This window comes from Schistocerca americana, chromosome 7 (genome assembly GCF_021461395.2).
Source record: "Schistocerca americana isolate TAMUIC-IGC-003095 chromosome 7, iqSchAmer2.1, whole genome shotgun sequence".
NCBI classification, from domain to species: Eukaryota; Metazoa; Arthropoda; class Insecta; order Orthoptera; family Acrididae; genus Schistocerca; species Schistocerca americana.
Genome location: NC_060125.1, coordinates 356,972,760 through 356,998,708, shown reverse-complemented (window position 1 = coordinate 356,998,708; position 25,949 = coordinate 356,972,760). Strand labels below are relative to the sequence as shown.

Here is a 25,949-nt window from a genome sequence, read left to right as displayed (position 1 = left end):
GAAATATGGACCCCCCTGCTGCGGTATACGACACGGCTGCATGGTACGGAAATAAGCGCACTTTCTTTGAAGGACAGGGGACTTGGGAACATTTGTTGCGTTAAAAGATTCAAGTGGTAGCGGTTTGACGCGCATTAAGTAAAGCAGTTTGTGGCCAACAGTTACTGTTTGCCACGATTGTTGAGGGTTTCTACACCAGTGGTCTTCAAACTTTTTTGCTTAAGAGCTAATACTGACATTGTGGGATGGCACATCAGGCCGTAAATGTATCGAATTATTAACTGGTAGTGTACATAAATTAGTAAGTTATGAGCCACCAATAGATTAGCTATAGTAGGAGAGCGATAAATTGGCCGTCGGCCCCTAAGTGTAGGGTGTACCAAAATAATCGTTACAGCGTTGATCACATATACACTCTAAGGAAAAAAAGACGCACGATTAAGGAATCACCAGAACAGGTCGGAAATCTGTACATGTGATGCCTATGCACATACAAACGATTACAATTTCAGACAAATTCAAGAAAAGAAAGAGCTTCACAAATTGAGCAAGTCAATAAAACGTTGGTTCACCTCTGGTCCTTATGCACGCAGTTATTTTGCTTATCATTGGTTGAGGGAGTTGATGGATGCCTTCCCGAGGGATATCGTCCAATTGGCGGGTTAGATCCCTGACTACCTCTCTGGGTTGTCGGGCCGTAAGGCAAGCGGCAGTCAGGTTAGTATCTCACAACTGTCTGGGACATCTCCAGACAGGCCTTCGGTTTGGAATCGCATTGACTGGATTGTGGGATACCAACCTGTCGCCTGCCACATGGCCTGACAACCAGGAGTCATGGCCTTGGATGCCATTTCTTTTCATATCAGGATACCTTTAGTCGTCATCCGCGGCACATTTACAGCACAGCGGTACGTCGACGGTATTCTGTATCTCGTTTTGTTGCATTTCATGGCAAGCCATCGTGGGCTTACATTTCAGCAAGGTAGTGCCTGTCCACACAAGCAACTAAAGGGTGTCTCGCAAAGTTATATCAACCAATCCTTCCACAGCTCGCCTGATGAATCACTGGCGACGCAGTAACCATTAAAAGCCCCCCCCCCCCTCTTTCCACCCCCATGCTGACACCCCACCAGTCAGGTTCAAATGGCTCTGAGCACTATGGGACTTAACTTCTAAGGTCATCAGTCCCCTAGAACTTAGAACTACTTAAACCTAACTAACCTAAGGACATCACACACATCCATGCCCGAGGCAGGATTAGAACCTGCGACGGTAGCGGTCGCGCGGTTCCAGACTGTAGCGCCTAGAACCGCTCGGCCACTCCGGCTGGCCCACCAGTCAGGATTTTTAGTATGTTGTCATGGTGCTCCCTCCTACCACTTTACAAAAATTTGGGAACCACACGAATTTTTCCCCCCAATTTTCCTTCGTTGACTCGAATAAATACTGTAGCGAAGTAGCAGAAAAAACTACATTGCTGACACGAAGCCGCGCGGGATTAGCCGAGCGGTCTTAGGCGCTGCAGTCATGGACTGTGCGGCTGGTCCCGGCGGAGGTTCGAGTCCTCCCTCGGGCATGGGTGTGTGCGTTCGTCCTTAGGATAATTTAGGTTAAGTAGTGTGTAAGCTTAGGGACTGATGACCTTAGCAGTTAGTCCCATAAGATTTCACACACATTTGAACATTTTTGCTGACACGAACGACTATAGGCGACAGCTGTTTAAACAAAGCATACTGTCGTCATGTACACCATGTTAGCGATGGTAGTCGTTTCTTTGTGACTGGTACGTGGACGAAATGACGCAGTAGGAGCACTGCGGAAACAGCCCGTGAGAAAGGCTTCTTCTCGTAGGCATAAGATAGGAATGCTGGGGTAGCAGAACTCGCATGTATCTCCCAGTTACAAGGGGAGTTCAATAGGCAAAGCAACACATTTTTTTCTGAAATCTAGTTGATTTTGTCCAGGATTCCAATACGCCATCTTATTTCCCACTCATTTGGCTTCAAAACCCTACTTCTCAACATATTTACTTTAAATGTGACAGCCTTACGCCACCTTATTGAGAGGACCTGTATGCCCTCACAGTACCACTCTACTGGTCGACAACAGAGCCAATGTCTTGCTGTATCAAAACCTCTCCATCATCCACGTACTGCTTCCTCCAGAGTGCATCCTTCATTGAGCCAAACAGATGGAGGCCGGAAGGTGCGAGATCTGGGCTGTAGGGTGGACTAGGAAGAATAGTCGAATGAAGTTTTGTGAACTCCTTTCAGGTATGCAGTCTAAGGTGAGGCCTTGCGTTGTCACGAAGTTGGTTTGCATTTTTTTTTAGCGATAAACACGCTGAAGCCATTTCTTCAGTTTCCTGATGATAGCGTGATACACTTCAGAGTTGATTGTTGCAACATGAGGGAAGACATCAAACAGAACAACCCCCTCAGAGTCCCAGAAGACAGCTGAGAGTGCGTCTTTGACCTTTTTCTTCGGAGGAAAGGTGGTGTGACACCACTCCATTAATTGCTGTTCGGCTTCCGGTTCGAAATGATGAACCCATGTTTTATCGCTTGTGACGATGATCGACAAAAAGTGTCACCATTACGCAATTCCACACACACGTCCCTTCATTTGCTCTTTATGATCTTCTGTTAGCGGCAAGGAACCCAGCAGTCACTCACACCTTTGAGTATCCCAACTGGTGTACACGAGTGTATCAGCACTACCAACAGACGCATCCAGGTGAGCAATGAGGTGTTTGATTGCGATCCATCGATCAACTCACACGAGTGTGTTCGCACGTTTCAACATAGGAGTCACAACTGTGTGTGGTCGGCCGGCACGCAGAAGATCGAACGAAAAAAGAGATGGAGCCCCTCCACGCCAGCACCAACGTGGTGACCAGACCAAAAGTTCTACTGTCACCTCCGTCAACCTGTTAGTTATCTAGTAAGTGAATCACAGGATGCTGGGCTGTGATGTTATCCGTGCGTCTGGGTAAGACAACGCATTAACACGCTCCATCGGGTGATAAATAGTGGACGAAACGCGAGTGAGGGTAGCAATTTGAAGAGCAGAGGGAAAAAGTGCCAAGGCTCGTGCAGTGGGAAAAAAAACCTCTGCGACAGTGGGATGGTTAGCAAGAGCAGTAGTGGCTTACTAGCATCATTACCGTGGCAAGCGATGGCGATGTATCCCAGTTGCTGCAGCTGCTGCATTCCTGGAACAATCAAGATCGTTATATAGTAGTGGGAGATCGGCCATAGATCATCTCACTGTGTGTGGGGGGGGGGGGGGGGGTCTTTTATGTTTCCATCTATGGTTGTGGTCGTAGTTCCCCAGATTCAGAATAAACGGGTTCTGCAAATGTCTGGAGTTTCTGTATAGTCTTGTGGTGAGTTTGTGGATTACCTACGTGAGAGTCTCAAGTCGGTATTCCCGGTGAAGGTCCGCGATGCGTGTGTATCGTGGAGCATTGCTTATGATTTTGAGTAATTTGTTTTGTATGGGCTGCAGACGGCGCAGGCGTGTAGGCGCAGCATATCCCCAGACAGGAGCTGCGTACGTCATCAGGGGTCGAATAAGTGTCATGTACATGGACCTCGACACCCTTCCGTTCAGTGTGCTACGCCTGTTGAGCGTAGGGTAGAGCTGTCTGAGCCTCGCGCTTGCTCGGTTGGTCATGTGTTGTATGTGGTCCCCCCCAGAGTAATTTCCGGTCCAGCCAGACACCGAGGTATTGGACTTTCTCGCGGAAACGCATTGGGCGTGCATGTAGAGTTATTGGTCTGCAGTATCGGGGTTTGCGCAGTTGCTTCTGTCTTCTAGTGAACAGAACGGCTTCGCACTTGTCGACGTTTACTCTAACACGCCATTTCTTCAGCCAAGGCTCAGCCACTTTGAGTGCAGTCTGTAAGCGTGACGTAATGTTTGATGGTTTCCAATCTTGCGCGAGGATGGCTGTGTCATCCGCGTAGATTGCCTTCGTTGTGTTGTGTGTGGTTGGGAGATCGTTTATGTAGAGGTTAAACAGTAGGGGCCCTAGGATGCTTCCCTGGGGTACTCCCGCGTGTATACCGTGTCGAGGAGATCGGATAGTTTTGCGTGACCTTATTGTGATGATGCATGCCTGGTGCCTCGCCCAACGACTCAACGCGCTTTTGTTGACTGCCACGTGTCAGTAGACATTCTGCAAGCCCCTATGAACATTTACAATGCTCCGGTTTTCCGCCAAAAGAAACTTAATGACAGCTCTCTGCTTGAATCGAGTCTCTGTTACCGATACCATTTTGAAGGCTACGTATAGCGCCGTCACCTATATGAACTCCATGAAAACTATAGGGGCTGAAGCGGGAATATTCCACGATGGCCCACAACGAGTCCCTCATGTTTTCAACTGAAATTGGCCGAGAAAAAAAATAGTGTTGCATTACTTATTGTACGCCGCTCGTGATTCTTAAACAATCTTTAAAGATGGATATATGGTCTCATAGTTTTCCCTTCAATTTTATCTATTCGAAGCTAGTGATTTATGTCTTTCTTAGATTATTATGCTCTGTTTTTGTAAATTGTTTTCAGTATTCCGGTAGACCACGGGTGGGCAACGGGTGGTCCGCAGGTTTCAATCCGACACACGGAAGAAATTCTGGGAGGGAACGAGGAGCTGTATTTGCTAGGCCGAGTACGCATTTTCGGATATTTTCCATCGACACTCCCGCTCACCTCGGGTTTGCAGCTCATGAGGCAGACCAGTGGAAGTTTTGCTTATTTAGCAGCACGTGCAGCGCCATTTCACCACCGCTGGATTTTAACCACACACACATACATACACACACACACACACACACACACACACACACACACACACACACACACACACACACAAGCGCGCGCGTGCGTAATCTTCTGCTTACTCACTACTTTTGTGCTACACGTTGATAGCACAAACGTTGGTAGCAGCTGACAATGGAATGAAAATTGCTAATTACTCGCGAAATATGCCGATCTGGACAACAGTAGCAGGGGTCATAACTTGGTGAACAAATTCACTCATAAAGTTCATGAAATTTAATGCTAGTTGTTCATTAATTTCATGCAAGTGTTTCTTTTCGTCTTTACCGAGTTCATTCACTGTCTGTTCTGAAGGAATTACCGTGTTCTCTTCTACGAAACATGTTGCTCAAAAACAACTAACAGGAAATTGCGGAAAGACAAAGTTAAAGTATTAATTTACATATTGGACAAGCAATAGCAAAATTGTTTGCCAAACAATTCAGTTGAAACTAGTTTCATAAAAATTGCGAAATCTTTAAAATATTTTGCTAAAGGCGAGTTCGCAAAGGAGTGCGTCTTAGAGAATGAATGTGTACTATGCCCCGATAGAGAGAGAGAGAGAGAGAGAGAGAGAGAGAGAGAGAGAGAGAGAGTCCGAACAAATACATTTATCGAGACAAACTGTGGTTCCATGAATTGGTGATTTGTTGAATCGGTATGACGGTTGATGACAAAAGTGTATAAATCGGAGGAAAGACACACAATGGCAGCTCTTGGGCATTGAAAGAAATCAATGGGAAAAGTTGAAAACTTGTGGTGGACCGGGATTCGAACCACTTCTCATGAGTAGTTGCCTTAACCACTCGGCCATCTGGATATGGTCCCAGTCTGACACAGATTTTCAACTTTCCCCGTCCGCAGCTCGTGGTCGTGCGGTAGCGTTCTCGCTTCCCACGCCCGGGTTCCCGGGTTCGATTCCCGGCGAGGTCAGGGATTTTCTCTGCCTCGTGATGACTGGGTGTTGTGTGATGTCCTTAGGTTAGTTAGGTTTAAGTAGTTCTAAGTTCTAGGGGACTGATGACCATAGATGTTAAGTCTCATAGTGCTCAGAGCAATTTAAATTCAACTTTCCCCATTGATTTCTTTCAGTGTCCACTAGCTGCCACTGTCTCTCTTTCACTCGATTCATGTTCATATAAGGCTGCAGGATTATACAAATAGTTGGAGAGCACTGATTTATGAGACACAAATCAGTTGGTAATTTTTTGTCCATGATGTAGATGTGTTCACCATAGTGGAAAAATTGTTAGCATAATTCCGCTAAAGGAACCACTACTGGTGAAGGTATTTCTGAAGTGAAAAAGTTATCGAACCATTCAATCTGCAGTGGAGCCAATTCCCTGGAGTCTATTCTGATGGATCACCTGCAATCGTCAGTTCATGAAAGGATTTTTTAGCATGTACAATAAACAATTTAATGAATTAAGTATTAAGAACGCCTGTTTAATAATTCTTCTATGCATTGTTCATCAATAAAGTTTGCGTGCAGCCTGCGAGCTTAAGTAAGTATGTGAATCAGGCGTGTGAGTCACTAGATGTTGCCCACACCTGCTGTACTCTCTGAACGTCCATGAATTCTTGAGCAATCACAGCATCTGAATGGCCAAAGGTAACTCAAGCTAGGGGACATAGTAATGTGATTTTTTAATTCATATTGACTGTCAGATAGACAGACAGACAGATATATTAATGGATAATAATGTACTGATAGATGCATAGATTTCAGGAATTGATGAAGAGTAATGATTACAGTAGTTAATAGTTTTGCTAGGAGTTACTTTTTTTCTGGACAGTTGTTACCCCGTCTGTACCTGCTTCCTTGGCATCTGCCTGTCTCATCGTCCCTATAGTAGGGCTTTGCGTTAATTCATTTCTGAGGAAACTTTTTCATATTTGCTTTTGATCATAATTCAGTAAATGCGAGTCCCACCTTGCGCATACTCGCCAATTTTTGGATACTATACTGTACATTGTCTCATTTTTCAGCTGTTTTTCCAGTTTGAGGACATCGTTCACATGGATCAACTTAGGCCTACATGTGGCACGTTTGAGTCGGAACACTTGGTTCTGAACTGTTGTAACTGGGTGTGGTGCTGTGGCTGTTGGCAGGTGGGCTGGTTCGCGCACCCCGTATATAGCGCGGAAGGCGACTACCCACCCGTGATGCGCGAGCGCATAGACTGCCGCAGTCGGATGGAGGGTCGCTGGCGGTCGCGTCTGCCCAGCTTCAGCGAACACGAGCGCCGGATGCTCACAGGTATTGCAGTGTATACAGTACCCTTCCCTGGTATCACGCCTCCCACGTCGCTGGTTCTACCCAGTGGTTGCAATTAAAGTGCAGCTATTCACAAAGGTCCGGTGCGGGCTGTAATTATTGTATGGCAGCGAAACTACGTAAACTTTCTAATGTGTTAACGATCACGAATCGATTTACCCTGGAAAAAAAATTAGTTACAATGTTGGCCACCAGGTGCATATCTGGTGCTGTGAATGCAAGAAAATGGTTCAAATGGCTCTGAGCACTATGGGACTTAACTGCTAGAACTTAGAACTACTTAAACCTAACTAACCTAAGGACATCCCACACATCCATGCCCGAGGCAGGATTCGAGCCTGCGACCGTAGCGGTCGCGTGGTTCCAGACTGTAGCGCCTAGAACCGCTCGGCCACCCCGGCCGGCGAATGCAAGAAAAACCTAGATAAATGTTTCCATATGTAATGGATTTAGGAACTGGTCGTGGGCAGAAAATATCAAACAAGTGAGAAAGGCATAATGCTGATTTTACTATTAACCGCCGTTGACAATTTTTTTTAGCATGAGCACCGGAGACGACATGCCGCATCTGTAGAACGACGTGATCAACAATTGCTCGCAGCAGTTCTGATGGAATCTAAACAACGTGTTCCTGCATACTGGTCTTCAGATCAGGTAGAGACCAAACGTACCCCTGATGAACTTGTTCTGTTAGATATCCCCAACGCCAAAAGTCTTATGGATTCCGATCACGTGATCTTGCACGCCATGCATCTGGAAAACTTATGGAGATAACACTTTCGTGGAAGGTTGGATAAGCAAACCTTCGACTGCTCAAGCAGATCATCTGCTGGGCGAGCAGCATGAGGTGTTGCCCCATCTTGCATGAAAACAGTGGTTTCCATACAGGTGTGCTCTTCCAAAGCAAGAAATCAAGTGCTGTACAAGGTTGTCTCGATAACGTGCAGAGGTCACAGTACAGCCGTCAGGCCCTCTGAGAGTATTCTCTTCAAAGAAGAATTTACCAAAACATCCACACCACACAGTCGCATAAGGCGAGTGCAATGGCTCTTCGTGCACAACACGCAGTTTACCAGTACCCCAAATTCGGCGGTTCCGTGTATTCACTGCACCCAGTAGTGTAAAACGTGCCTCCTCACTCCAAAGAATATTGCCCGGCCACATGTCATCAACTTCCGCTCGTGTCAGAAACCGAAGAGCAAGTTCGGAACATTTCTGCAGTTTATAAGGTTTCAGTTGCTGCACCGTCTGGATCCTGTACGTGTAACAGTGTAAAATAAACCGCAAAACTATGTTCTGTTGACCACGGACCGAAAAATTTTCCTGACACTGCACAACTCTAGCACTACCCGGCGCAAATGCTGCATGGTCAGTCACACAAACAACCAGCTCGTCAATAACTTCCACCAGTATCGGATGCCTTCCTTTCCCAGGTGTCTCACCAAGCTCACCCGCGTTTTCGGATTTCATTATCTTCAAAAAATTCAAATGGCTCTGAGCACTATGGGACTCAACTGCTGAGGTAATTAGTCCCCTAGAACTTAGAACTAGTTAAACCTAACTAACCTAAGGACATCACACACATCCATGCCCGAGGCAGGATTCGAACCTGCGACCGTAGCGGTCTCGCGGTTCCAGACTGCAGCGCCAGAACCGTTCATTATCTTCTTTACACCTCTTAATGACATCGGGCCTCTCAGTAAGAGACACTCTCTTAATACAGCACTGTTATTGCTGTGCTGTCGTTCACATAAAGTGGTTTTACTAACAGTGCTTGGTCTCTTTTTCTCGATAGCCATACTGTTCAGTCACATTATGGCTTGTCAAATGACAGTGTGGATGCTAAAAACCGTCATACAGTGTGCAGCACCAAACTTACACATGGTGCCACAACTGGAACTAATTTGTTTTCCAGCATAAAGCGGTTCTATATCACCATATCTACCAAGTTTTAATACCATAGGATGATTACAGCCCACACTGGATCTCATAGTGTAGCTGCACTTTAATTTCAATCACGTGGTAGTTGCCCAGTCGTCACATACATTGGACGTTACATAAGGAACGAATTTTATGAACTTTTAGTACGTCAGGTACTGTGTATGTGGTATGTAGGGCAGAATCCTGTAGTGGTGTGTAGCGACCTCGAGAGCCCTGTGAACTATGGAGCCAAAAAAATCACAATATTTTGACACTTTCTTCAGTTTTTTCTCAAAACATTTTTTTTTTGAACCATTTCGTCCCACAATAAAAAGTACTCAGAACTTTCTTGCAGATCGTAAAATTTTCTAAAATTTGTTCTGGTCAAATGTACTTTTATCACACAGAACGAACGGCAAAAGTTGGAAATCGTCAAAGAAAAAGTGCAAAAAGGACAGGTTTTAGCATTGTAATTTTAACTGTACAACTTTTTTGGAAGAATGTTTAATGCACATTAAGTACCCCACCACCCTCCCCTACAATTAAGGGGCTGCTGATTTCTGCTAAGAATGACAAGAAATCCAGATTCCTCATGGCAGGTGCTTTCAAATATCAAACAACTGCAAGAACACCTCCCGCCCACGAATAAACTGCATTTTCTTACCATCTAAACATATATTTGGCAGCACACAAAAAATGTTCACAAATTTTTTTAATTTGCTGGCTTTTGGTAAGCGCCCATACAGCCATCTCAACAGTGGAAAGACGATATGACAGCATAGTTCGATAATTCAGAACGTTCATTAGGTCCGAGTTGTACCCTTGTACTAACAAGGGAACCTCCTCATCGCATCCCCCTCAGATTTAGTTATAAGTTGGCACAGTGGATAGGCCTTGAAAAACTGAACACAGATCAATCGAGAAAACAGGAAGAGGTTGTGTGGAACTATGAAAAAATAAGCAAAATGTACGAACTGAGTAGTCCATGTGCAAGATAAGCAACATGAAGGAGAACGCCCACAGAGGAGCGCCGTGGTCCCGTGGTTAGTAAGAGAAGCTGCTGAACGAGAGGTCTTTGGTTCAAGTCTTACCTCGGGTGAAAATTTTAATTTTTTATTTTCAGTTTAAGTGACAAACTCTTATGTTTTCATCACTTTTTTGGAAGTGATTATCACATCCTCAAGAAAACCTAAATCGGGCAAGGAGGAAGAATCTTTTTACCCATTCGCCAAGTGTACAAGTTAGGTGGGTCGACAACATATTCCTGTCATGTAACGCACATGCCATCACCAGTGTCGTATATAATATGTCAGACGTGTTTCCCTGTGGAGGAATCGGTTGACCTATGACCTTGCGATCAAATGTTTTCGGTTCCCATTGGAGAGGCACGTCCTTTCGTCTACTAATCGCACGGTTTTGCGGTGCGGTCGCAAAACACAGACACTAAACTTATTACAGTGAACAGAGACGTCAATGAACGAACGGACAGATCATAACTTTGCGAAAATAAAGAAAATAAAGTTTTCACTCGAGGGAAGACTTGAAGGACCTCTCTTTCCGCAGTTGCTCACGCTAACCACGGGACCACGGCGCCCAGGGGCTCAGAGTCTCCTTGATGTTGCTTATGTTGCACATGGACTACTCAGTTTGTATATTTTGCTTATTTTTTCATAGTTCCACACAACTTCTTCCTGTTTTATCGATTGATCTGTGTTCAGTTTTGCAAGGCATATACACTGTGCCAACTTACAACTAAATCTGAGGGGGGTGCGATGGGGAGGTTCCCTTGTAAGATACACAGGCTTATGACTTGCCCTGTGACCCCAGGTAGGCGATTTTCGTACCAGCAATGACGATACGAAGATAAGGACAACACCACACCCACTTTCTGAGCAGAGAAAATTTCCAGGTCACTCAAGTTAGCAATCTGTTGCGCTGACCCGGCGGTTACCGACACAGATATAAGCTTCACACCTTTATCTATTTGGCCCATACGCCAAGTCAAATTGGGCATCAGTTTCTTCCTCCTCTGTGATAATATACCCCAAAACATACGTTTTTCATATTAGGTGCATTGTGCTGCCATCTACTGCCAGGTACTCCATATCAGCGACCTCAGTAGTCATTAGACATTGTGAGAGAACAGAATGGGGCACTCAGCAGAACTCACGGACTTCGAATGTGGTCAGCTGATTGGGTGTCATTTGTGTCATATGTCACGAAATTTCCACACTTCTAACATTCCTAGGTCCACTGTTTCCGATGTGATGGTGAAGTGGAAACGTGAAGGGACATGTACAGCACAAAAGCATACAGGCTGACCTCGTCTTTTGACTGACAGAGGCCACCGACAGTTGAAGAGGGTTGTAATGTGTAATATGCAGCCGTCTACCCAGACCATCACACAGGAATTCCAAACTGCATCAGGATCCATTGCAAGTACTATGACAGTAAGGCAGGAGGTGAGAAAACTTGGCTTTCATGGTCTAGCAGCTGCTCATAAGCCACACATCACGCTGGTAAATGCCAAACGACGCCTCGCTTGGTGTTATGAGTGAGTGTTAACACTGGACAATTGAACAGTGGAGAAATGTTGTGTGGAGTGACGTTCACGGAACACAATGTGGCGATCCGGTGGGAGGGTGAGGGTATGGCGAATGACCGGTGAACGTCCTCTGCCAGCGTGTGCAGTAGCAACAGTAAAATTCGGAGGTGGTGGTGTTTTGGTGTGCTTGTATTTTTCATGGAGAGGGTTTGCATTAGACTGCCATCTACCATGCTGATGTAGTATGAACACTTATCTGTCAGCCTACTAGATACCACTTCTAGAGAATGCATTGGCCCTTTATTCAGAAAACAAATAAACCAAATTGTTATTTTTATGAACCCATCAGGATGCCCCTATGTAAGGCCGTGCCCCCTCTGGAAGACACAACACATAGTTAGAAAATCCCTATTTTAGCCAGATCATGCACTTGTGGTAAAGATGTCCACTCTTAGCACACCATCAGTTCAGAAGACCTACTGCACAGTAGTAAGGAACCATCTCTCTGACACATTTGGCATGCAAGTTTGGATCCCACATGCCTTCAGCCTTAATGAAGGTTTTCATTAGAGTACACGTGTGGGAACACTGAATCCATAGTGCAACAGTAGGACTGCAATACTATATGAAGTAATCCCATTTTCAAGAACTCGGGCATGATGGAATGTGGTGGCGGGAGGTTGGAGAGTAACAACAGCTATGGTCTTCCATGGACACTGCTCCGTTCAGCCTCCTGATTCTCCTCCAACTCACGTGGAAATGAATATCCTGTGGAGGGGAGTGTGGCTACTTAATATTGATAAATATTAACTGTTAGAGGCAGATAGCATTATGATTAATAAATAAATAAAAACTTGTAAAATTAAAGCTATAATGCTGTGGGTGCACTTTCAGCAGTTTTTGAGTTGAGAAATTTGGTGTATCAGAATTGTGGGAAATTCAATACTCTACAAGGAAGGTTTTCTGTCATAGGACACAAGCGAAAAATTTGTAGGGGAAAAAAGAGACAGAAAAGTCACCTAATTTTGCAGCTTTTCAGTGCCCCCAAGATAGCACAGTGTTCTTGAGGTCAAAAACCTGGGTTCTACACTACAGGCCACCTACATGCAACCATAATAAAAGTTCAGAAAATTCGGACCTTAAAAGTATCCCCTACCCTTTCACTGAGTACCTGCCAATTGTACTACAGGTCTAATCAACTATGGAAATGACATATACAGTAACTGTGTACAACTCACAATATGAGGTGTGTGCCACACCGAATAGCTTCTCTACTTCTAATGAAGTAATCTAGATTGGTTGACACAGCTGCAACATTTCCACTGCTGCAGAAAACTACCTATGTCATGTGACTTTTCATGCTTCCCTGACACATCTCTTGCTGTCAGATCATACTGTGCAAATCTCAAAATATTTTGGCAATACAGCTGTTCACACCTTCAGGTGATGGTAGCTGTTGACACCAGGCACATGGGGACTTCGAAATTTATCAGGCCAGGAGAATACACATGTGCGGGAGGATGCCCACAGTTGGAGGAAAGAGGCTCTCGGAGGGCCCCCTGCTGGGGGCTGTAGAGAGGCCTTTCGCATGTGCACTGTGGGCAATGGCTGTGCTGCCAGATGTTCCTGTGGTTAAAAGCTGAGTTAAATCTCAGAAGTGTACTGCTTCGACATGAATCAGAATTCTAGTTTCTTCCGTTTTGATTTAATGACAGTCCAGGTGGTGCTTAATTCAAAACCTGCATCCCTGTTGGTAGGACAGTCCATCAAATGGATATGTATGGCATCCTTAAAAACACAGTCCCAGAAAGAGCCACAGTCCTGATAAAAGTATTTGGAATTACCTCATGATGCCCCATTCTGTTAACAGTTACACCATTTTGCTTTGGCACCTCTAGTGGCATAGGTGGTATTATGGCCCAGGGATTTCAATATGTAACAGGACTGAGGACATGAACCTGAATACAAACATACGTAAAATAAATTATGTACCAGTAACATTTTTTGAGCTGGTTATTAAACTATCATGACTACCCTTCCAAAAATGTCTTCTATATTTATTTGTCGACAAAATTTTTCAGAAATTATATCTTATATGTTCTCTTAATGACCACCTCTGCCTACTGCACTGGAGAATTTCTTAGCACAGCCAATTAATATTTTACTCAATGTAATATCACCCTCGCACTTCTATAAATTGTAGCAATGCTAGCAGAGTAAATACTGTAATGATTAACTGTTTCTTTTTTGGTGATGCTTGGCTATGATAGCTTAAGAATTATTTTATGCACTTTGTTTGTGTACATTTACACTGATGAGCCAAAACATTATGACTACCTGCTTAATAGTTTGTTTGTCTGCCTTTGGAATGAAATAAATCAATGATTCTGCATATCAGTGATTCAATAGTTTGTTGGCAGGATAGTGGACGTATGTGACATTAGACATCTATACACAAGTCATGTAAGTAACAGGTCACTGATTTGCGTACGCTGTGGTAGAAACTAATAGCAACCCATATGGGTTCATAGGATTTACATCAGGCGAATTTGGTCACCGAAATGTCAACATGAATTCACTGTAATTCTCCTCAAACCACTGCAGCATGGTTCTGGCTCTGACACAATGGGCAATTATACTGCTGAAAGATGAAATTGCCTTTGGGGAAGACATCAAGCATAAAGGGGATGCAGGTGGTTGGCAGCTGTCAGCATTTATTCTTTTTACTACCTGAGGTCCCATGCAAGTGCAGGAGAATGTTTATTTTATTTTATTTTATTTTATTTTATTTTAAATATCTAGTTCCGCAGGACCAAATTGAGAAGCAAAACTCCAATACAAGTAATAACAGATAAAATAAAAGGTTTATGAACCCAAAAAAGACAAGCCATAAGTTTATGCAAAAGCAGTCGACAAAATAACACAGGAATCAGCTTAATTTTTCAACGCACCCCCTTAACAGAACAGGAGAAGTGATCCATGAAGAAACTCTTCTGTTTTGATTTGAAAGCGCATGGATTACTGCTAAGATCTTTGAATTCTTGTGGTAGCTTATTGAAAATGGATGCAGCACTCTACTGCACACCTTTCTGCACAAGAGTCGAGGAAGTGCGATCCAAATGCAGATTGGATTTCAGCCTAGTATTATCTGATTGAAAGCTGCTAATTATTGGGAATAAGCTGATATTGTTAACAAAAAACAACAGTGAACAATGTATATACTGAGAGGCTGACGTCGGAATATCTTGACTAATGAGACTAATGAACAGGGGTCACAAGAGGTCCGTGAACTTACACCACTTGTTGTACAAACTGCCCATTTCTGAGCCAAAAATATCCTTTGAGAATGGGAAGAGTTACCCCAAAATATTATACCACATGACATAAGTGAATGAAAATAAGCAAAGTAGACTACTTTTCATGTCGAACTATCACTTACTTTAGATAACGTTTGAACAGTAAAAATGGCACCATTAATTCTTTGAACAAGATCCTGAACATGGGCTTCCCAGGACAGTTTACTATCTATCTGAACATCTAGAAATTTGAACTGTTCATTTTCACTAATCATATGCCCATTCTGTGAAATTAAAATGTTGGGCTGTGTTGAATTGTGTGTCAGAAACTGTAAGAACTGAGTCTTATTATAATTTAGTGTTAGTTTATTTTCTACAAGCCATGAACTTATGTTATGAATACACTATTTGAAACAGTGCCAGTATGGCACACAACATCCTTTACTACCAAGCTAGTGTCAACAACAAACAGAAATATTTTAGAATAACCTGTAATACAGGAGTGGGTTGGAGTAGAGATGGACGGTAACTTCAATTGTCTCGCATATGCAGATGACATAGTAGTATTACGTGAATCAGAGCACAAGTTGAAAGGAATGTACCAGAAAATGGACAATTATGCAAAGAAGGTAGGGCTCAAAGTGAATCAAGACCAAACAGAATTCATGCAATTAGGAAGAAGACAAGAGCAGGAAGAATTTCATGAGATAGATGGCAAGAGGTTCAAGAGAGTACACTAGTTCAAATACTTGAAATCTTGGTTTACCACAGACAACAACATAAAAATGGACATCAAGGAAATAGCAGTGGGAATGAAATGCATGCATTCCCTCATAGAGATGCTCAGCTCTAAATCAATTTCAGTGAACACTAAGATGAAAATCTACAACACAGTGATATGCCCAGCAGTAATGTATGGTTCAGAAACATGGAGGATGACTAAGTGAGAAAAGGAAAATCTATTAATATTTGACAGAAGAGTAATGAGGAAGATATGGGGACCAGTTTTAGATAACGGAGAATGGAAGAGGAGGAAAAACGAGTAAATCTACCTTCTGGTGTGATAACAAACTATCCTACAGAAGATAAAAAGGAAAAGAATACAATGGTTGGGCCATGTAGTCCATATGACGGATGGAAGACAGGCAAAGATGGCACTGGAGGGGAAGCCAAACACCAAATGCCCCACAGGACGACCAAGGCAGCACTGGATGGACGACCTGGCGAAGGATCTAGCAGCCCTGGGAATTGAAGACACCTGGAGGAACCGGGTAAAAAACATGAAGGAATGGAGGCAGTTTGTAGAAGCAGCATGTGGTCTGCAGGGCCTGTGATCGCTAGATATATATCTATCTGTAATACTTGAGGGCATATCATGTACATAAATAAGGAACAGGAGTAGCCGCAGCACTGATCCCTGGGGCAACCCCAATTTGACCATGCCCCCCCCTCCCCCACACCTCATATCATAGCCATTCTCAACAATGTGAATAATGACCTTCTGTTGTCTGTTGTTAAAGTAAAAGGAGAATCAACTGTGAGTAGTCCCTGCATTCCATAATAGTCCAACTTCTGGAGCAATATTTTGTGATAAACACAATGAAATGCCTTAGTTATATAAAAAAAGATGCCTATCATTCAAAACCTTCTGTTTAATCCATCCAGTACCTCACAGAGAAAAGTGAATATAGCATTTTCAGTTGTTAAAGCACTTCTAAAACTGAACTGTACATTTGATGGCAATTATGTGAATAAAATGATCAGTTATCCTTACATACACAACCTTTTCAATAACTTTAGCAAACACTAATGGCATAGAAATAGGTCTAAAGTTGCCTACATAATCCTTTTCTTCCTTTTTATAAAGCGGTTTAACTACTAAGTACTTTAGTCGTTCAGGAAACAATTCGTAACGGAAAAATTACAAATATGGCTAAGTACAGGGCTAACATGTGCAGCGTAGTACTTTAATATTCTGTTACACTCTCCATCATATTCATGAGAGTCCTTAGACTTCATGATTTAATTATTGACTCAATCTCCCTCTTGTTGGTATCACAGAGGAGTATTTCAGACATCAGTCTTGGAATGTCATTTTCCAAGAGAGTTAAATGGTTCCCTGTAGAGACTAAGTTTTTATTTAATTCATCATCAATGCTCAGAAAGTGATTGTTAAATACTGTCCATATATCTGAATTATCAGTAACAGAAATCATTTTACTACAAACTGACTTTATATTGTCAACCATATGCTGCTGACTAGAAAACTCCTTCACATCTCATCATATGATTTTAATTTTATCCTGTAAATTAGCTATTCTATTTGCATACCACATACCCTTCGCCTTCCTAATAACGTTTTTAATCACCTTACAATACTGTTTGTAATGGTGTACTGTAGCCTGATTGTGATTACTTCTAACATTTTGACATAATTCCTACTTTGTTCTACATGATATCCTTAACCCACTAATCAGCCACCTAGGCTTCCTTTTACTGTTAGTACCCTGTTTAGAAAGTTTTAATGGAAAGCAACTTTCAAAGATCATGTAAATGTGATAAGTGAAGCATTATATTTTTCATCTGTTGTATCGGCACTCTAAACATTCTGCCACTCTTGTTCCTTCATGATATTTTAAAAAACTCTCTATTGCCACTGGATTAGTTTTTCTACATAGTTTGTAATTATATATAATATTTGTTTAAGTGCAAAAACCTTAAATTGGTGCATCATGGTCTGAAAGGCCTTTCACTAAGCAAATGCCCACCTAGTAATGAGGAATGAACTAGTAATGAGGAATGAACTAGTAATGAGGAATGAACTAGTAATGAGGAATGAACTAGTAATGAGGAATGAACTAGTAATGAGGAATGAACTAGTAATGAGGAATGAACTAGTAATGAGGAATGAACTAGTAATGAGGAATGAACTAGTAATGAGGAATGAACTAGTAACGAGGAATGAACTAGTAATGAGGAATGAACTAGTAATGAGGAATGAACTAGTAATGAGGAATGAACTAGTAATGAGGAATGAACTAGTAATGAGGAATGAACTAGTAATGAGGAATGAACTAGTAATGAGGAATGAACTAGTAATGAGGAATGAACTAGTAATGAGGAATGAACTAGTAATGAGGAATGAACTAGTAATGAGGAATGAACTAGTAATGAGGAATGAACTAGTAATGAGGAATGAACTAGTAATGAGGAATGAATAAAAATATTGTCTATGGCTGTGCTACTGTTCCCCTAGTTGGAAAAAACACAATCTGCATAAGATCATATGAATTTAGGAGATTGTCCAACATCCTTTTTCTTGCACAATTACATACAAAATTAATACTGAAGTCACCACATGTAACTAATTTTTGGTACTGCCTATAAAATGAACCAAGAACCCTCTCTAGCTTGAGCAGAAATGATGTGAGGTCAGGGTTAGGGGACCTGTGAACAACAACAATTAGGAGTTTAGTTTCACTAAATTCAACTGCCCCTACACAACATTCAAATACCTGTTCAGTGAAGTGCTGGATACATCTACGGACTCAAATGGAGTACTGTTTTTTTACATAAATGCTCACTCGCCAAAGAACTCCTTGAAAAACAGCCCCCTAATCTCTATTCTGGTAAAGGAAGCCTCTGAATTGTCAAATTATTTAAGTGGTGCTCTGATACACCAATAATGTTAGAGCCAACATCTACAAGCAGTTCACTAACTTTATCTCTAATACCTCTTATATTTTGATGAAGTATGCTAATTCATTCACTACTTGGATACACGATCTCCTCTGAAGGCGATTCCTTTGTCAGAGGGACTTCCTTTAAGCAGGGATACTTATCAGCTGACTTCAATCTAAAAAAAAGGTGTAGCTTTAACACCAACTACTACCAGAATTTTTCCATGAGTGATCTCACCACTGCCCACTACTCTGTCACCTATAAGCTTTGTCATCCTCCCCTTCCCATACCTATTGAGATGCAAGCCACGCCTAGTTGAACCTGATCTATTGATAGACTCAGCTGGCACCACTGCAATGTGAGCCATGCCCTTTGCCATTAGTGCCTTCTCCAGCCCCATGCTAACACACCTAACAGCAGCATTAGGATGAGGCCAATCATTATGCTGACACAGTTGCATGAAGTGCACATTAGTGCCATCAGTTTGAATAGCTATCTTTACCAGGTCACCACCTACATCATACTCCCTGTCCCTATCAAGACTATTCCCAGCTCCACCAACAGTCACTACCTGATCCTCTTTTGTAAAATTCTTACATAACGCCCCTATGTTAAGTCACCTGAGCTGGTCCTGCACTAGGCTTCACAGTGATGGTGAACTGGTACTCACTCCCCAACACTTCCTGCAACTGCTGCCCAAACCTCTGCCATGTGAACTACCTAGTAGTGCAACGTCTTCTTTCTGTTAGAATTTACAACTGACTTAAGCTCCTTAACTGCTGAGGACTGCTGCATGTTTCCTACACATACAACTACTAGAAGCTCCTCTCCGCTCAACTCTGACAGTTGGTCAAATCTATTGGTTATACACAAAGTACAACTGTTTGAATATCTCCTCCTCCTAGCTGCTTTCTTACCAATTGCCAGTTCCCAATCCCCAGTGGCCTTCACTCACCACAAACCTATCTATCTCTTTCTTTGTGTCTTGTAACTGCACCTGGAGGGAACAGATCTTGCACTCCTGCTCCCCCATCAACTTATTTCTACTACAAATTCTCCATTTCCATGAGAGGACCTGGCTAGAATGCCCACTGGCTTCCCCACTGCATTCCCCTAATGAAAATACTTTGAACAAATCTCACACTATAACCCGCTACTCACAAACCTACAAAGCAGCCCTCACTTCTCACTCGTAAAATTTTAACAGTTACTGAAAAAACTAAATGTCTATATTACCAAAGTTCAATTACAACAGCATAACTATTTAAAGAACTAACAATTGTGATCTCGAATTTCACACTCTGTTAAGAAAGCAACTACCTTTGTTAACACTACCAAACCACAACTAATACCAATAACAAAAACCCTTAAAACAATTTCTTATCTAAATCCAAAAATGCAAGAAACCATTGGAAAACTCAACAAAATTAAACACAGAAAACAAAAGTTTTACTTAAATATTTCGCTGCAAACAATAAGAAATGTCAGCTGAAATCTGCTGTCTACATTCAATAAATGACTTCAACTCTAACACAGTGGGTGAAAGTTTCCAAAAGTTTATCAAACAGTTATTTCACCAGGAACAGCATGAGACTACTAAATTTTATAACTGAATAACAATGCACAAATAATTATGTCAGGACTTAACTTAAGAACCACTACAGCTGCAAATGCTTGCCATGAAATGTAAACACACTCCTAATTTTTGGATGAATGATTGAAAACCACTATTAGAATACAGTGCACAAACAACTTTGTCAGTAATTAGCTTTAGAACTGCTACAGCTGCAACTACACACCACAAAATGTGAACAACTGCCATAGTTTAATACTGCTCTGACCAGCCTGTGTCCTTGGCATGTTGCATGTTTCGAACTACAGCTCAGTTCAATGAGAGAGTTTATGGAGGTGACTGTCAGTCTAGTGCAGCAGAAATTTGATTCACTTGAAGAGCCAATACATTTCTATTGATTGATGGCAACATCCTGATGGTTGTGTGCCCACTGCAGTTGCAATTGATAATGTTGTTGGGTCAACGTGAGAACACGTAGGGATGGTCTGCTGTGGAAGTCCATGTTCAACAATGTTCAATGAACAGTGTGCTCCAAAACACTTGTGTGTTCACCTGCATTGTGCTCTTTTGGCAGAGATACCACAGATCACCCTCTATCCAACTTTACAGTGAGTGCAGGCAAGCCTCTGAACCCCATATTCTGTGAAGAGTCATGGACATCCAGCATACGCCTAGTAGTGGTTTCACTGTCCTTCTACCTCTTTCCATAGATGCTGATGACAATAGCGTGTGAACATCCAACCTGATTCACCAGTTTTGAGGTACTCTTTCACAGGTTCTGAGTAGTAATAATCTGCACTTTGTCAAAGTTGTTTATCTCACTGGATTTCTCCATATGAGCACATATCTTCGCTAGGGCAATCCCTTTTCCATGTCTGCTCCATTTCCATACTTTTGTTACCATGTCACATGCCTGCAATGCCACCAGGTACCATCCAATGTCATGGTGAGCAGGGGTCATAATGTTTTGGGTGATGAGTGTGTATTGGTGATAAGCTTTGTATGAATTCATAGATGAAAACGTGTTCAATTTTTATACATTTTTCGCATCCTTCTGGACCAAAACATAACAGCTGTGAAGAAAATTTAGCACAAAATTTCTTTTGTAAATTTTTATTATAAGTTTTTGGTACTCTGTCAAGTTTCACATCCTCAAGGATCTCATCACCTTAGTCTATAGAACAAACAAACAAAAAAGCAATATCAACATTAGATCTTGCACAGCCACTGAAGAGCTTTCAAACAAAGGTGAAGCCTAAAATAAAGTGTAAATATGCTTTGTCAATGCCACAGGGTGGAGTATGGGCATGTGAGTGATTTCATACAGGACAGAATGGTGATTCTCCATGAAATGGGTTAGACATCGTGATACTTTGGTTCATGAAGGGCATGATGCTTTGACAGTGATGCATGTGTTGTACCAATGGATAGAAGGAAGTCATAACCAGTGAGTAGCAGGCCTTGTGACCAAAGCAAGTGATAATCATCTTGTTGGCATGGACATAATGGATTACAACAGTGTTGGTTCAATACTGAAGCGCTTCAACACATATGGGCCCCTCTGCATTGACAGTTTAAAACTGACTGCCATAAAATGAGGAAGTGGCATATATATCATTGTCATCTTCCACTGCACAGACACCATGAATGCCTAAGACTATAATTGGTATGTGAATGCTATCACTATCATTTCTGGACATGAATGCACATTTCAAAGTGTGATTAACAGTGAACTTGTTACTCACCACTTAGTTGCACAATGCCTCCTCCTTGATGCTCAGGATATTCTTCTTAATGTACCAGTATTTATAAAACTTTAGGCATCACACCCCATCTGAAATTGTAATCTGCAGTTTGTTCAAGACTGTGCCCTTTGATTCATTCAGATGTGCCACAAAGGAATTACCATAATGGGATAGAAATCAGCAGATGTGATCTACATGTACTCATAGAGACAAGCAAATTACTACAGTTTCAGGAAAATTGGATAATTTATTCAAGAGAGAGAGCTTCTCAAGTTGAGCAGGCAATATCACATTGGTTCACCTCTGGGCCTTACACAATGCAGCTTGATAAAGTTCTTAAATGTCCCCCTGAGGGGTACTATGGAAGGCATGTTAGATGGTCAAATTCCCAAGCTCATTGGAGGGACCCTCCCCTACCCTTCAAGCGTTCTCAAATGGGCAGAGATCTGGCAACCTTGCTGGCCAAGGTAGGGTTTGATCAGAATGAAGAAAAGCAGTAGAAACTCTCACCTTGTGGGGACAGGCATTATCTTGCTGAAATGTAAGCCCAGGACTACTAGCCTTGAAGGGCAACAAAATTAAATGGTGCACATGACCATCACTCTTGATTGCAGGAATGTATGGTTGTTCACAATCTGATTGGTAAACCTCCAGTGTCAGTGGTGTCTCCATACATGTCGATCGAGTGAGGTGGTGCAGTGGTTAGCACAATGGGCTCGCATTTGGGAGGAAGACGGTTCAATCCAGCATCTGGCCATTTTGATTTAGGTTTTCTGTGATTTTCCTAAATCGCTTTAGGCAAATACCGGTATGGTTCCTTTGAAAGGCCTGGAGAACTTCCTTCCCTAATCCCATGGGACCGATGACCTCACTGTTTGGTCCATCCCCCCCCCCCCCCATGCACCAAATCAACCAACCATACATGTTGTCAGCCTGGAATCTCATCTTCAGTGACGAGTCCTGCTTCAAATCGGGCCCTGATGACCAGCGAAGACGCTGTTTTTTGGCCCTTTATGGGAGGTCATGCCGGGCTTACGTTTTATCAAGAAAGTGCCTGCCCACACACAGCAAGAGTGTCTACTGCTTCTCTCATGCTTGCCAAATCCTATCTTAGCCAGCAAGTCTACTAGATCTCTCACCAACTGAAAACTTTTGGAGCAGGGCTCTCCAACCAGCTTGGCATTTTGATGACTTAATGTGACAAATGTACAGAATTTGGCACAATATCACCCAGGAGGACATCCAATAACTCTACCAATCATTGCCAAGCTGAATAACTGCTTGCATAAGGGTCAGAGGTGGACCACATGTGGAGCTTTATCATTTGAATGAATTGTGCAATTTTGCTGAAATTGCAATCATTTGTTTGTCTTACATGTACATCACATCTACAAATTTCTGTCCCATTTGGATGACTCCTTCATGGTGCGTTGCTTTTTTTTTCTTCTTTTCTTAGAATGAACATTTATTTTAGTTTTAATTATCGGATTGAAAAAATTGGGCTGCGATCATAAAACTTTGTATTTGTCCATATTTATATACTCATCCTACAATGCAACACATTTTTCCCACTACAAGTGAATGCACTAGCTCGTAAACTTTAATCATATACAAAACAAACAAACACTTTATCTTATCTATATCAACAAGACTACTCTGCAATTCACACTTAAGTGCCTGGCAGAGGGTTCATTAAACTGCCTTCCGCCTATTTCTAGACCATTCCACTCGTGAACATCTCATGGAGAGAATGATCACTTGAATCTCTTGGTACAAACTCTGATTTCTCTTATATTATTATTATGATAATTTCTTTTCATGTAAGGTGACAGTAATAATATATTTTCACATTCAGAGGTGAAAATTGGCAGTTGAAATTTAGTGAAAATATCTCACCTCAATGAAAAACTCCTTTGTTTTAATGAGTGCTACCCCAGCTCACTTATTATGTCTTTGACACTCTCTCTCTTATCTTGTAGTATTCCAAAACAAGCTGCCCTTCTGTGAACTTTTTCTATGTCCTCCGTCAGTCCTATCTGGTAAGGATATCATACCACTTAGGAACATTCTAGCAGAGGATGGACAAGCATAGTGTGGGATGTCTCCTATAGCCCTACTAATCCTCTAAGTTTTCTGCCAATAAAATGCAGTCTATAGTTTGCCTTCCCCATAACATTATCTATGTAACCATTGCAGTTTAAGTTGTTCATAATTGTAACATGTAGGTAACATCTGCTGTTCATCGTGAAGTTAAAAATGAAATCTCAAATTACCACAGTGAGAACACAAATGCACAACCAAAAGGATCACCCCCAAATTTACGGTTAACATGAATGTCATTTACTTTCACACTGCAAGCCCCAAATTAATATCTCAAGCAAAATACACACAAATAAGATAAAACTCCTTCATCATTCATACATCACATACTTCTCATACACCCATGCTCCAGCACTTTGATAGATCCTCACACAAAATACATATACACTCCTGGAAATGGAAAAAAGAACACATTGACACCGGTGTGTCAGACCCACCATACTTGCTCCGGACACTGCGAGAGGGCTGTACAAGCAATGATCACACGCACGGCACAGCGGACACACCAGGAACCGCGGTGTTGGCCGTCGAATGGCGCTAGCTGTGCAGCATTTGTGCACCGCCGCCGTCAGTGTCAGCCAGTTTGCCGTGGCATACGGAGCTCCATCGCAGTCTTTAACACTGGTAGCATGCCACGACAGCGTGGACGTGAACCGTATGTGCAGCTGACGGACTTTGAACGAGGGCGTATAGTGGGCATGCGGGAGGCCGGGTGGACGTACCGTCGAATTGCTCAACACGTGGGGCGTGAGGTCTCCACAGTACATCGATGTTGTCGCCAGTGGTCGGCGGAAGGTGCACGTGCCCGTCGACCTGGGACCGGACCGCAGCGACGCACGGATGCACGCCAAGAACGTAGGATCCTACGCAGTGCCGTAGGGGACCGCACCGCCACTTCCCAGCAAATTAGGGACACTGTTGCTCCTGGGGTATCGGCGAGGACCATTAGCAACCGTCTCCATGAAGCTGGGCTACGGTCCCGCACACCGTTAGGCCGTATTCCGCTCGCGCCCCAACATCGTGCAGCCCGCCTCCAGTGGTGTCGCGACAGGCGTGAATGGAGGGACGAATGGAGACGTGTCCTCTTCAGCGATGAGAGTCGCTTCTGCCTTGGTGCCAATGATGGTCGTATGCATGTTTGGCGCCGTGCAGGTGAGCGCCACAATCAGGACTGCATACGACCGAGGCACACAGGGCCAACACCCGGCATCATGGTGTGGGGAGCGATCTCCTACACTGGCCGTACACCACTGGTGATCGTCGAGGGGACACTGAATAGTGCACGGTACATCCAAACCGTCATCGAACCCATCGTTCCACCATTCCTAGACCGGCAAGGGAACTTGCTGTTCCAACAGGACAATGCACGTCCGCATGTATCCTGTGCCACCCAACGTGCTCTAGAAGGTGTAAGTCAACTACCCTGGCCAGCAAGATCTCCGGATCTGTCCCCCATTGAGCATGTTTGGGACTGGATGAAGCGTCGTCTCACGCGGTCTGCACGTCCAGCACGAACGCTGGTCCAACTGAGGCGCCAGGTGGAAATGGCATGGCAAGCCGTTCCACAGGACTACATCCAGCATCTCTACGATCGTCTCCATGGGAGAACAGCAGCCTGCATACACTGTACTAGTGCCGACATTGTGCATGCTCCGTTGCCTGTGTCTATGTGCCTGTGGTTCTGTCAGTGTGATCATGTGATGTATCTGACCCCAGGAATGTGTCAATAAAGTTTCCCCTTCCTGGGACAATGAATTCACGGTGTTCTTATTTCAATTTCCAGGAGTGTACATATAAATAAAAACAAAACCCTTCATAAAACAAATCATGTAATAAAAAAAAACCCAAAAACTCATTATATCCATCCTTTTTACATTCCCCTAATCCTAGGTCTTAAATGTATGGTAATCTGTGCATAGCTTGGATGGGTGCAAGTGCAGTCTGTTCTGCTTGCTGTGTTGCGCTCCTCTTCCTACCTCCTCTCCAC

The 25,949-nt window shown here is 43.0% G+C and overlaps 1 protein-coding gene across 1 annotated transcript in view; it reads left to right on the top strand.

Moving 5' to 3' along the window:
• Nucleotides 1-25,949, top strand: part of LOC124622928 (myrosinase 1-like) — a 197,487-nt gene that overhangs the window by 79,740 nt on the left and 91,798 nt on the right. The window contains exon 7 of the mRNA XM_047148718.1: nucleotides 6,937-7,084. Coding sequence (XP_047004674.1) covers nucleotides 6,937-7,084 — 148 coding nt within the window. The remainder of the gene's footprint in view (nucleotides 1-6,936; nucleotides 7,085-25,949) is intronic.